At 35.6% G+C, this 12356-nt stretch overlaps 1 protein-coding gene across 1 annotated transcript; it reads right to left on the bottom strand.

The window, feature by feature from the left end:
- Nucleotides 1-746: 746 nt before the first annotated feature.
- LOC127162382 (B-cell scaffold protein with ankyrin repeats) lies at nt 747-8035 on the bottom strand. The gene is made up of 4 exons (XM_051105176.1): nt 8002-8035; nt 7903-7950; nt 6082-6491; nt 747-854 (listed from the first exon to the last, which is right to left on the bottom strand). Exons 1-4 carry the CDS (start codon nt 8033-8035, stop codon nt 747-749), a joined length of 600 nt encoding a protein of 199 aa, XP_050961133.1.
- Nucleotides 8036-12356: the final 4321 nt, after the last annotated feature.

The raw sequence follows: 12356 nt of genomic DNA, 5'->3' as shown, positions 1-12356 counted from the left end.
GTGTCGTTGCCCAGACTGCTTCAGTGACAGGACTTTAAAATAGCAAACAGGGAAAACAGTAATAGACATGACTTATTTCGCATTTGACTTATTTGTCTTTTAAAGCGTTTTCAAATAAAATATTTCAGCGATTGTATGCAATCCACCCATTAGAACACATGAAGAGCTAAATTCTAGTGTTTTGGGGCTGTTTTATATAAAACGAAAAGTTTTCTCTCTTTAAATGCACAGCAATGCGCCACAGCTCGATCGCTGCCCTCCGTCCGTGCTCACAAAACTACATCATTTGCAGCTTTTAAAGGCTTTTAAATAAAAACACTCCAGCGATAGAACACAATAATAATAGAAGAACATATTAAAAAAGTTTAAAATGAGCGCTTATAAATGCCTGCCACATTTTTTGTTGAACTTGCAGAGCAACGCACTGTGGCTCGCTGTTCTCCGTCGGTGCTGACTAATCTACATTATTTACAGCTGTTTGAAAGGCTTTTAAATGAAAACACTCCAGCGATACAACACAATAAGAGTAGAAGAACATATTAAAGAGGTAAAATGGCTGTTTTTGAGATATTCTGTGTTTACATGCACAGCAACGCGTTGCGGCTCGGACGATTGCGTCCAAGTGAAGACTCTTGAAAAGACACATGTCCACTGAACAGCTAGATTATCTACAGAAGCCATTGTGCTTGGACAAGACTTTAAAATAGCAAACAGGGAAAAAAAGACATGACTTATTTTGCATCCAGCTAGCCAACTCTGTTGAAGCTGTTGTCATAGCCTAGTAGGTGGGCCAGCTCAAGAATTCCAGACACACAAGTACTCTGGTTCTTTGGCCCCAAGGCTGCCAAGGCCGGCTTTGCCAAGCCAACATCAAAGTTAGTTCACTAACTTTAGTTTCTAGTTATTATTCTTGTTCTTCTTCTGAGACTAAAATTTCTGACTGCTACTCCTCCTAGAGCTTTAACTCTACAAACTCCAAACTCAGCCCAGATCTTCAGACTGATCGGACTTACGATCTTCCTAAAAATGCTGTTTAAAACTCGGAAAAATCCCATAGACTTACATTGACGGAATGTTCAAATGAGCCAACACTATTCAAACTCCAACTGTCAAAACTCCCAGAATCCTGAGACTCAATCAAACTTCCCTTCTATGTACTGTATTTTGAATCAATTTAAACTCATTCAAACTCATCTATCTATCTATCTATCTATCTATCTATCTATCTGTCTGTCTGTCTGTCTGTCTATTTATGGCTAGCAACCAGAGCCATGCTATCAACTTGCTAATCATGTTAGAAACATGCTAGCAACTTGCTAATCATGCTAGAAACATGTTAACAACTTTGTTAATCATGCTAGAAATATGCTAGCAAATTGCTAATCATGTTAGAAACATGCTAGCAACTTGCTAATCATGCTAGAAACATGCTAGCAACATGCTAACAACTTGCTAATCATGTTAGAAACATGCTAGCAACTTGCTAATCATGTTAGAAACATGCTAGCAACTTGTTAATCATGCTAGAAATATGCTAGCAACATGTTAACAACTTGCTAATCATGTAAGAAACATGCTAGCAACTTGCTAATCATGTTAGAAACATGCTAGCAATTTGCTAATCATGCTAGAAACATGCTAGCAACATGCTAACATCTCAACTTTTCAGAATGCCCCAAGTGCACCGTGGGTCATGTGACAATAACCAACCAATTAGCTTCATCCTTTCCTGTAACAAAACTGAAAGCTCAGCCAAGATGGAGAAACAGCTGATCATAGTTGTACAGGGATAGCCATTTTTAAATAAATTTAGTAGCAGAGCTACAGCAAGCAATTTTTAGTGCTAGAAATCCGTTTGTCCTTTGATTAAATTTCCGCGTCTTCATTGAGAGTGCGGGTCATGGTTGCTTAGCAACGGCAGACGCCACAGAAGTGCAAGCTACAGAGCGCTTTGGAAAGAAGGAGAAATCGCCGTGCCTACCGTTTTCCACGCATTTTTAGGCGCTATATGTGAACAGCCCCTTAATGCATTATACAATGTTGAAGTTTACAACATAGAGGTGTGCCCAGTTCGCTCACATAAGCAAATTGCGAGCACTTTCCACGGTAGACCGTGCTAACTTGTTGATCAGCCACTTCAGCCGTTTCATCGTCAGACTCTGGCTCGAATTGGTATGGTAAAATCGATGCCATCTTTTCTATGTATTGACAAGTTTCCAGGCCTGTCAGTCAGTTATGGCAATGGCTGTTTCGTTCTCCGACACACTGTACGCGATAGACCAATCATAAAGGACTGCGCCATCTGACCAATCACAGCAGTGAGGGCTCACGGAAAGGAGTGGTTTAGAGAGACTGATTCTTCGACCTGCTTTGCACGAGTCGTTCACGAATCATTTAGAACATGGGGTATAATTAAATCTATTTTTGGAGAAAACTGAAGTGTTTTTTGACCTTGCATACATGTAAACCTGTTTTGGGAGCCTATTAAAACAATATTAGCAACCTTTAAAATGGCATAATAGGGGCACTTTAAGTGTTATACATGCATTGTTTTAAATAAAGAATTCAATATTTTGTAATTATTGTGTCTGTTTTAATTGAATTCCAGTAGTACCTATGTAGAGTAAAAATAAAATAAATTTAAATGAATTCGATATAAAAAAGATAAAATCTACTGAAATCTATATTAAAATGAATGAATTACAGTAGTGTACTGATAAATTTGACTTTTTTATAGTATTTTACTGTAAAACAGTACAGTTTGCTACTGTAAATCTTAATTACAGTAACTTACTGGCAACAGTGTTTAACAGTGTTTTAGTGTCTAACAGTATAGCAAATTTTGGCAGAAGTTTGATCGCAACATATAATCATTGCCATTTATAGTGTTATAGTGTATATTGTTTGTTTCAATACTGTACATTTCTGCCATAGTCACCACTTATAAGTTACTCCTAAATATAATGTCAAAAATTTAATTTTCTGTGATGCTGCTTTGCAACAATTTGTATTGTGAAAAACATTATACAAATAATCATGCGTTTAATTGAATAGAATTTTTTTAATTTGTTCTGTTTTGACAGAAAATGACCTGGCTTGGATTGATTTCACAAAATTCTAAACACAATAGTTTGCTGTAAGAAATTACTAGGAAAGGGATAGTTCAGCCCAAACGGGGAATGCTGCCATCATTTACCTTAATCCAATAAATAACTTTAAAGGCAAATAAAATGTATTTAATATGTTTACTAGTGCTGAAATGTATTTACATATTAATGGTATTTTTTCAGAGGCATTTGTTGCTAAAGTTACTGTCACTTTTATTCTAATATTTTATTCTAATGATTCTAATAACAAATGTTACATTGTGTGTGCTCTGCCCCTTTTTGCTGCATGCTTTGTTTGTCTTCACAGTTACCCTCTCTGGTTGCCATAGTCATTCACTGAACACAACCATACCTTGTTTGTTATCATGGTTCACTCACTGGTCCCTTTTGTTCCTTAGTGTATATATAACCCTTGTGTTTCTCTTGTGCTTTCTCAGTTGTTTGAAGCAATGCACCTGTTCCTGGTGTTCTCTGTGTTTGTGTTTGCTGTTTGGTTTTATTTATTAAATACCTGCACTTAGATCCACACCTCTGCCTGGTACATTTCAGTAAGAACTACTAAAAGAGAATCTTTTTGTCATGATAAAAGTGACCATTTTCACAGCATGGTAAATTACTCCCAGAGGAGGATATCAAGATTTACATATTCAGTGATAAGTACTGAGTTTGACGCATGAGGAAGTGAATGTATTTGCATATTTTTTGCCCTCTGCTCAGGCATCCATCAGCAAAGCAGCTTTTCTCATTGCACCAAAATATAGCTGAGTTACTGAAAAGTTAGCTGAAAGAACAGCAGGCACATTGCTGCTTTGCTGTCATTATAATCTGAATGATGATTAAGACTATAGTTAAAGAGTAACATGGTATGCAAAACTATGTGTGAAGCTAACCACTTTTTTTTTAGTTAATTTGCATTTTACCTTCAAATTGATGTAGCAGGTACATTATAATTGCACTTGCCACCTCTTCCACAAAGGGTAAAATAGTACACAGTGTACTCATGGCAACGTGTAGCAAACGTTGCACTGCTGCAGAATGGATTTCTTAGCTTTTTTAGGCATATAACTACACGTCTTACTATTACTATTGCTAAATTGGACCTTCTTGTACATCAGGGTTTCTGAATGCCACAAAATGACACATTAAAAAAAATATATTAATTAATTAATTAATTAAACTAACATTCATTCACAGTAGATTTCTTTATGAAAATTAAAATGATAGAACCTTGACCTGTGAGATCTTTAAGGGTAAATATTTATTAATGTACTATTAATTTTTACTAGATTATTTACTACAGGGAGAACCCAGCTGGTGCATTCTGGGCTTAATTAAGGGCATAATGGTGGAAGCACTTGTGGCAACCAGTAAATGTGCTCTATATCAGCATGGCTGTGATTCAGCAGTAGGCACGAGGCCACAAACTAAGCACCGTAATCACAGCCATGCTGATATAGAGCCATATCGCATGGCTACAAGTGTGATATTACATTTGTAAAACAATTTGACGCCACAATTATGTAAATTAAAAAGAAACAACCACAGAGTGTCTCAAAAAATAAACTTTTGTGTGCTAAAGTGCTTCTTTCCACCTAATTCAGAAAAAAAAAATTGTGTGCATTTCAATTTTAATGTCATACAAGAAAGTCCACACAATACACACAAACCATCAACCTGACCAAACTTTAGAATTAGAGAACTGTGATAGCACCAGTGGTGTAGTCACTTAGGAGGTGAGTATACTGTGAATTTACAACTTTGAGTGGTGTTAACCTGTGGCAAATTTAGGTGAATTGGTATGATCTGGAAAGGCATACACTTCTCAATAAAAGGTCTAACAGCTGAAAATGCATATCAGCAAAAACAAAGCCCTGAGGTCAAAAGAACTACCTGTAGAATCCATTACCCTTAACAGAAGAATTTTAGAATAACCAGGACTCTTCCTAGAGCTGCCCTTCTGGCCAAACTAAGCAATCATTGGAGAAAGGCCTTGGTTAGAGTGGTCACCAAGAAGCTGATGATCACTCTAGGTGAGCTTCAAGATGCATGCTAATAAGTAGCTAGTTAACAGTGTGAATTGGTTCCTATACTAAAGTGTTACCATCAAGATGCACATCCTGATTTTGCTGAGTTAGATGTGTTCCTGGGTCAACATATTTTGTTGACCCTGGAACAACATTTTAATCGCAAAATTTTATCTTGACCACATCCCTACACCTAAATCTAACCTTACCCATGAGTAATCCCTAAAATCAGAGGAAATGATAGATGAATGACACTGATGTACAAGCACCAAACGCTGATTGTAAGCCTAAACTTTACAAAAACTATAAACTGTTTTTTCAAATCTGATTGGTTAATCACAATATTGTTGCAGGGTCAACAAAGATGTTGATCCAGGAACATGTCGTACTTGGTAAAATCAGGTTCTGCCTTCAGACTCACTGCAAACTTCGAGGTGAGTATGTTGGGGCTGGTTGGAGCTAAACTCTGCAGGATATTGGCCCTCCAGGTTTGGACACCCCTAGAATATTATGAGATGGATCGACTGTGCGAGTGTGATTACCTGCATCTGATACAGCATTTATTCTTCACGTCTATGTCATATTCATAATAAAACATTAGTTTGAATGTCCATTGAGGATATCTTTGTCATAGTATCCATTCAAAGGTTGTGGGGATTTCCCACTGATCAGTGCATTTGCTGGTCGGGTCTTAAAATATAAGTTATGAAACTTTGCCCTAAGCCAAAACTATTTGCTCTGGAACAAATGATTGATTAATCAGAACAAAGACTGTCTGTTAGATACATCCAAAACAAATTATATTTCATGTTCCACTATAGAAACATCAGAGTCAGTGGTAAAATATTCAAATAAAGCAGTAAATATTCAAACATCTATATTAGTAATATATTGAGGATCAAATCTATGTCTTTTTTGGTTGCCAATCCAACTTTCAAAATATCCCAAACTTTCACTTTCTTACCTTTATGTACAATCTCTGCCACAGTCAGTCGATAGTCCTGGGGCTCCTGCTCACTGGAGATTTGCAGACACTGCTCCCCCTTCAGTGGAACCAGCTCTAGCAGAGGATCCAAGCTTTCTACTCCACACAAGAGAATAACCACACTGGTCTCCGGTCGCAATACACGAGCCAGAAAGAAGCGCCGGAGCTGGCATAGCCCCTCCAGCATGCCACGCGACAGGATAAGCAGCTTACATTTGTATCCTCCAAGGCGCAGGAAGTCATCCCGGCGACTGGTCACCAAAGCAATATCATAACAACAGATGCCAGCCTCAGAAATGGGGCCCACCAGGTGGAAGCGCAGGTACGATGCCCACTGCTCAGCCTCTGACTCATAAATGATCAGGAGATCTTCAGCTAAAAAAAGGTGTAAACATTGTAACTGCCTGTCTGATTTTATAAAAACATTGGTAAATGTATAATTGCAAATTGTGTAATTATGTAAAATATTCTATCATATTGTGTTTTAGTATTCTGTTCTGGTTAGTGGTGCAACATTTTTAAATAGCCTATTTCTTCCAGACAAAACCTCAGTGCATAACTCGTCCCACACCATTGGTCATACCCTCATGGGTTGTCAAACCCTTACAGAGGAGAGGTCTGTTATGAGTTTTATAAGCTATGGTGCCCACAGTGCTCATAGAGACAGAGAGATTGGCTCATTTGATTCTGAAAGCTAAGCACTCTGGAAGTATCACCCTGGCAACTGTCTAATTAAACCCTAGCAACCATATAGCAACATGTACAAGCCATATCTCAGCAACAAAGTTTTGTGGAGACATGGGTGTTGGCTCCATTATAAACAATCAGAACAACCTAGCAACTGCCCAGTGCCAAGTGTTGCCATGGCAAGCACCACTTACATTTTCTTTATTTCCTTCTCATTGTCTTACATTTCTTCTTCTGGTTATTTTTAAAGGGGTCATGAACTGCCTTTGTTTTTTTTTTATTTTATACTGTTCTCTGAGGTCCACTTATAATGTTATCAAGATGATGTTTTAAAAAACATCATAATTTAGAAGTAATAAGCTATTTTCGGTGGCACTGCACAGCGTCGTGTTGTCTTCAGAACCATCTTTATCATTTGGTTTCTGCTAGACCTGCGCATTCGCCTCTCATAAACACTACATATGCAAATCGGTGGGCAGGGCTAAACAGGCAGTGATGCTGATCGTCTTCTGCGGAGGTGGTACTTATCCACACTATCCACATCATAGAGTAGTTCCAAAAGCTGTCATTTTGGCAGACTGGCTTCAATATAAACTGTTTTTACACTAATGACAAAGTTTTGAGCTCTGAAACTTTTTTTTTAGTAGTACAATGACGTCCTAAATGTCACAAGATCAATGGAATTTTCATGACCCCTTCAAAAATCACCTAGTTTAATTAATTTATTTATATTTTGTTTTAACAAAGTTATGTAACTATTATTTAGTATGTAACTCACTTAGATATTTAAGATACAGTTAGATTCCACAGTTTTAATATAATACAATTTAAAACTTAATAAATTTTTAAAACACACACACAATTTGCACTTAGATTTGGGAATGTGCAGTAAAGTTATGTAATTTAAATGTTTTATATTTGGTTTCAGCTATATCAGAGTTTAAAATCAGTAAATGCAAATGGCAAAATGTTTCTTTAGTTGTACAGTCTGTACAAAACATCTTGTGACAACATTTACAACATTTTTAAAGTTTAAGTGGTAAATTAACTTAACTAAGATATATACTCAAACACAATAAAGGCACAAAGATAAACTTACATGTATTGCTCATCTCTCTGTCTCTGTACCAATGTGTGCTGCTATGTCCTATGATGATGAGAGTGTTTGATCAAACAACAGCACTTTATGCACTCTGACCAATCTCTCCACGGTCTGCTAGTTTCCGTGTCATGGAGGCACAGGTATCTGAATGGTGAAGATTTCCTTTTACATGCTTTTATATATATATATCTATATATCTATATATATATCTATATATATACATAGAGGAAGTAATGTTGATTATTTTAAGGTGTCATTTTTATGCTAGTAATTTTTTTTTAATCGCATTGTTTAGTCTCCATATTTTAGATGAGAGGGAGATAGACAGATGAGAGACCTACTTAAAGTGTGGGAAAGCTAATATGGGTAAAACTTTACAATAAGGCTTCGTTTGTTAACTATATTTAATGCATAAACTAGCATGAACTAACAATGAGTAATACATTGTTACAGTATTTATTAATCTTTGATAAAGGTGCCATAGAATGGAAAACAGTATTTACCTTGGCATAGTTGAATAATAACAGTTCTGTACATGGAAATGATATACCGTGAACCTCAAACACCATTGTTTCCTCCATGCAAATCTTGTGCGTGCAAAAGACTACTGAAAAAGAGGCGTATCCCGACATACACCATACACTGTAAAAACTTTTACTATGATCTACTAAATGTTTTTGGTGAAACATTTTTACACTGAAAAATATTGAGTAAATTTTAAAGTTGTGAAATCATTAAAATATACTTTAAGAATCAAGTAAAGGTAATTAAAAAAATTAAGTAGATTCAAATAATTTGATTAATTAATCTCTTAAATAAAATTGAGCAAATATAATTAAAATATTTATGCAATGCAATAGTAATTCAACAGTAAATCCAAAACAAAAAAATTGAGTAGATTTCATTTATATGTTGTATATACAAATGTCCTATATTTACTTTTTTTTACTTATATATTTTTAATTGTAGTTACCATTTACTCTGTGAGTACTTTACAATAAATATAACAAAATTAAATGACAAACAAAACACAATATTTTAATTTAATTTAATTAGTATTTTAACAGTATTTTAAACTTTTATTTGTCAAATTTGACCATAACTGCAATTCAACCATACTTTGCAAATGACAACTTGTTATATAAATTTTAGCCACTGAACTGTGGATACTTACAAACATACAAAATTCATCAAAAATAACATTTAAAATTTTAGGTGTTATTCTACTGTAACTTGCCAAATTAGACCAAAGAAAAAAAAAAACATGTCATTAAAAGGTTAGTTCACCAAAAAATGTAAATTCTTTCATTAATTACTTACCCTCATGTCATTCCAAAGCCATAAGACCTCTGGTTGATCTTCGGAACACAAAGATATTTTTGATGAAATCCAAGAGCTTTCTGATCCTCCAAAGACAACGACGCAACTGACACGTTCAAGACCCAGAAAGGTAGTAAGGACATTGTTAAAATAGTCCATGTGACATCAGTGGTTCAACCGTAATTATATGAAGCTACAAGAATACTTTCTGTGCGCAAAGAAAAGTAAAATAACTTTATTCAACAACTATAGTTGAACCACAGATGTCAAATGGACCATTTTATCAATGTCATTACTGCATTTCTGGGCCTTGAACTTTTCAGCTCCCTTGCTGTCTATCAAGGGCCAGAGAGATTCAATCAAAAATCTCTTTATTTGTGTTCTGAAGATGAATAAAGGTTTTAGTGGTTTGGAACGACGTGAGGGTGAGTAATTAATGATATAATTGTCTTTTTGGGTGAACTATCTCTTTAATTCTAGTTTAACCTGGTATACTTTTGTAACAGGACTCGTCAGAAGCGTGAGTAGATCCAAGTGCAAGCTTTATTATACAGATCGTAGTCAAGACAGGCAGGGTCAGACGCCAGCAAACAGTAACATCCAGGGCGAGACAAGAGCGTAATCCAAAAAACATCCAAGGTCAAAATCCAAGGTCAAAATCCAAGAGGACAGTCCAAAAGTAACAAATTAAACAAGGCAATGAAACAAGGCAAAACTAGAACAATGAAACAATGACCATGAAAAACAACTATAAACAAGGAAAACACTTGGTAGAGTCCACACAGGCAAAACAATACTTCGCAATGCCTGTTTGGCATGGCCCTCCTTATATGGCTGCCAAACAGGAAGTAGCCATAGAAGCAGCAGAGGGAGCGGTAACAGGCAGTCCATGGGTAAGGACTCCCTCTGCTGGCGTGGCATTACAACTTTGCAAATGACAACACAAATACATTGAAATTTTTGCCACTGAACTGTGGATATGCAGACTTACAAAGAAAAAAAAATCATCAAAAATTACTTGGCCTTAAAAAAAATTAAGCAGAGTTATATTAAAAATGGTCCTGACTCTTCCAAGCTCTGTAATGGCATTTGGTGGGTGATAGTGTTCAACAGTCCAAAAGAAAGTCAGATAAAGTGCATCCATCCATAATAAAAAGTGCCTCACACAGGTCCGGGAGGGTGAACAAAGGCCTCCCATAGCGAATTCATGCATTTTTGTAAGAAATATTTACAGACATTTACAAAGGCTCAGAGGTGGCATGGATGTTTTAAATTCATAATGTTGTAAGATAAATGTTTTAAATATAAAATTTTGAATATAGAACTACTGTTTGATTGAAATGATTTGAAAAACTAAACTGTGACAGCGACGTACTGCCAGTGCCATCTTAAGTCGGACAAAAACTAGTCTTCTACCACGCTACAATCCATCACGCTCCCTAAGGTCACAAAACTCTGGACTGTTGGTAGTACCTAGGATAGCAAAGTCCACTAAAGGAGGTAGAGCTTTTTCACATTTGGCACCCAAACTCTGGAACAGCCTTCCTGATAACGTTCGGGGTTCAGACACACTCTCTCTATTTAAATCTAGATTAAAGACACATCTTTTTAGCCAAGCATTCAAATAATGCATCTCATAAACTTTTTCTGCAGCTATATCTGATCAAATGTTCATTTTAATCTTTTAGCTCTGGTTTAACAAACCTTCCTTTTCTTAGTTTGAACAGCAGCTACGCTAATTATGTTCCTATTTGTTCTCTGTTTTTGCCATGGGATTGACATCCCATGGTAACTAGGAATTCACAAGCTCCAGTGTGGATCCAGAACACTTAAGAAAAGATGATGCCAACCCTTCAGAGGACTTCAGATGATGCCAACCCTGAAAACATACAGCACTACCAAATTCTGCTACAAATTTATAGTGTTCTTTGTCTGTTTGATTACGTCATTAATTGATCTTTACCAGACATCTCTACCATATGTACATCAAGCTACTACTACATATATAGTAAAAATGTCAATTTGGTGTAAAGCTGCTTTGCAACGATATGTATCGTGAAAAGCGCTATACAAATAAATTTGAATTGAATTGAATTGAAAATTTCTAAGTTGAACACACCTACTGATTTTATCACTAAATCATTCATTCAACTGATTTGATTGAACAGCTGATTCATTCAGCAAAGCAAATGACTGTCTTTATGAACAGGTAATTGAGTCATTGACTCACTAGATACATTTAAAAATGCACATTCATTCATAATGCTGTGACTTTGAAACTAATTTCATTGATGAAATAGAGCAAAATCAGACAATATTGTTAGAGTCATACAATGTACGTCACTAAATATTAACTTCTTGTTTATTGAACTGTTGTATTAATTGTTTTAACGATGTGCGATTTAACATTATCAAGTATTTTGCGAAAAACATTCAAAACACCTCTACAGAGTGCACGCATGATTCAGTCTATTGAAAACGCATTTAGAAAGACCACAAATTCATCACTTCATACAGTTTTTCACATGAAGAGTGCCATTTTCCCCAAAAATGACCATGATTACAAATGTGATATACATTTTTACAACAGTTCATAAAAAAGTAATTTAAGAGACGTTTGGACACCGTATTGCCTGTTTTACTCTATTTCACCAACAAAAATCATTCCAAACACAGTCACAGCACTGTTTTGCATCTCTGAGCAACATGATGGTGTTTCATTCCTGAACGAATCAACGTTTAAATGATTCGATCGCATTTACTAATTGCATTTACTCACTTAGTAACATTGATTTGCTGTCACTTATTGGGGGTTTTAAATTCACATTTTCACTTTTTTTTCTCTCATGTTTTAAATCATTTCAAAAATCAGTATTCAACATTTTGTTTACTATCCCAAAACAGTATTTATGCATTTGTAATTGCAGGTTAAATGCATTCATGTTTTGAAATAAACAGTGTGTAAATACATCTAAATGCCACTTTAGATGCAGCTTCTGTGATGATTTAATTTGCTTGATAACAGCCCATATGTCTTACTATTCTAATTCACTGATTAAATGTAAGAATTTGACAAAAAAGATAACGGACACTTGTAGGAAAAAATGGCTGTATAAAAGTAAAAATGTCCA

The sequence above is a fragment of the Labeo rohita genome, unplaced genomic scaffold (genome assembly GCF_022985175.1).
Source record: "Labeo rohita strain BAU-BD-2019 unplaced genomic scaffold, IGBB_LRoh.1.0 scaffold_92, whole genome shotgun sequence".
NCBI lineage: Eukaryota > Metazoa > Chordata > Actinopteri > Cypriniformes > Cyprinidae > Labeo > Labeo rohita.
The sequence above is the reverse complement of the archived record's forward strand: the minus strand, read 5'-3'. Positions and strand labels throughout refer to the sequence as shown.

Bases quoted from the DNA above. Each gene is read 5' to 3' on its own strand.
- LOC127162382 (XM_051105176.1), bottom strand. From the start codon at position 8,035: ATGACACGGAAACTAGCAGACCGTGGAGAGATTG. The intron at 6,492-7,902 runs GTAAGTTTATCT...ACCTTTTTTTAG, and splicing joins CAGAGAGATGAGCAATACAT to CTGAAGATCTCCTGATCATT. The intron at 855-6,081 runs GTTTGGGATATT...GGCTTGGCAAAG, and splicing joins ATAAAGGTAAGAAAGTGAAA to CCGGCCTTGGCAGCCTTGGG.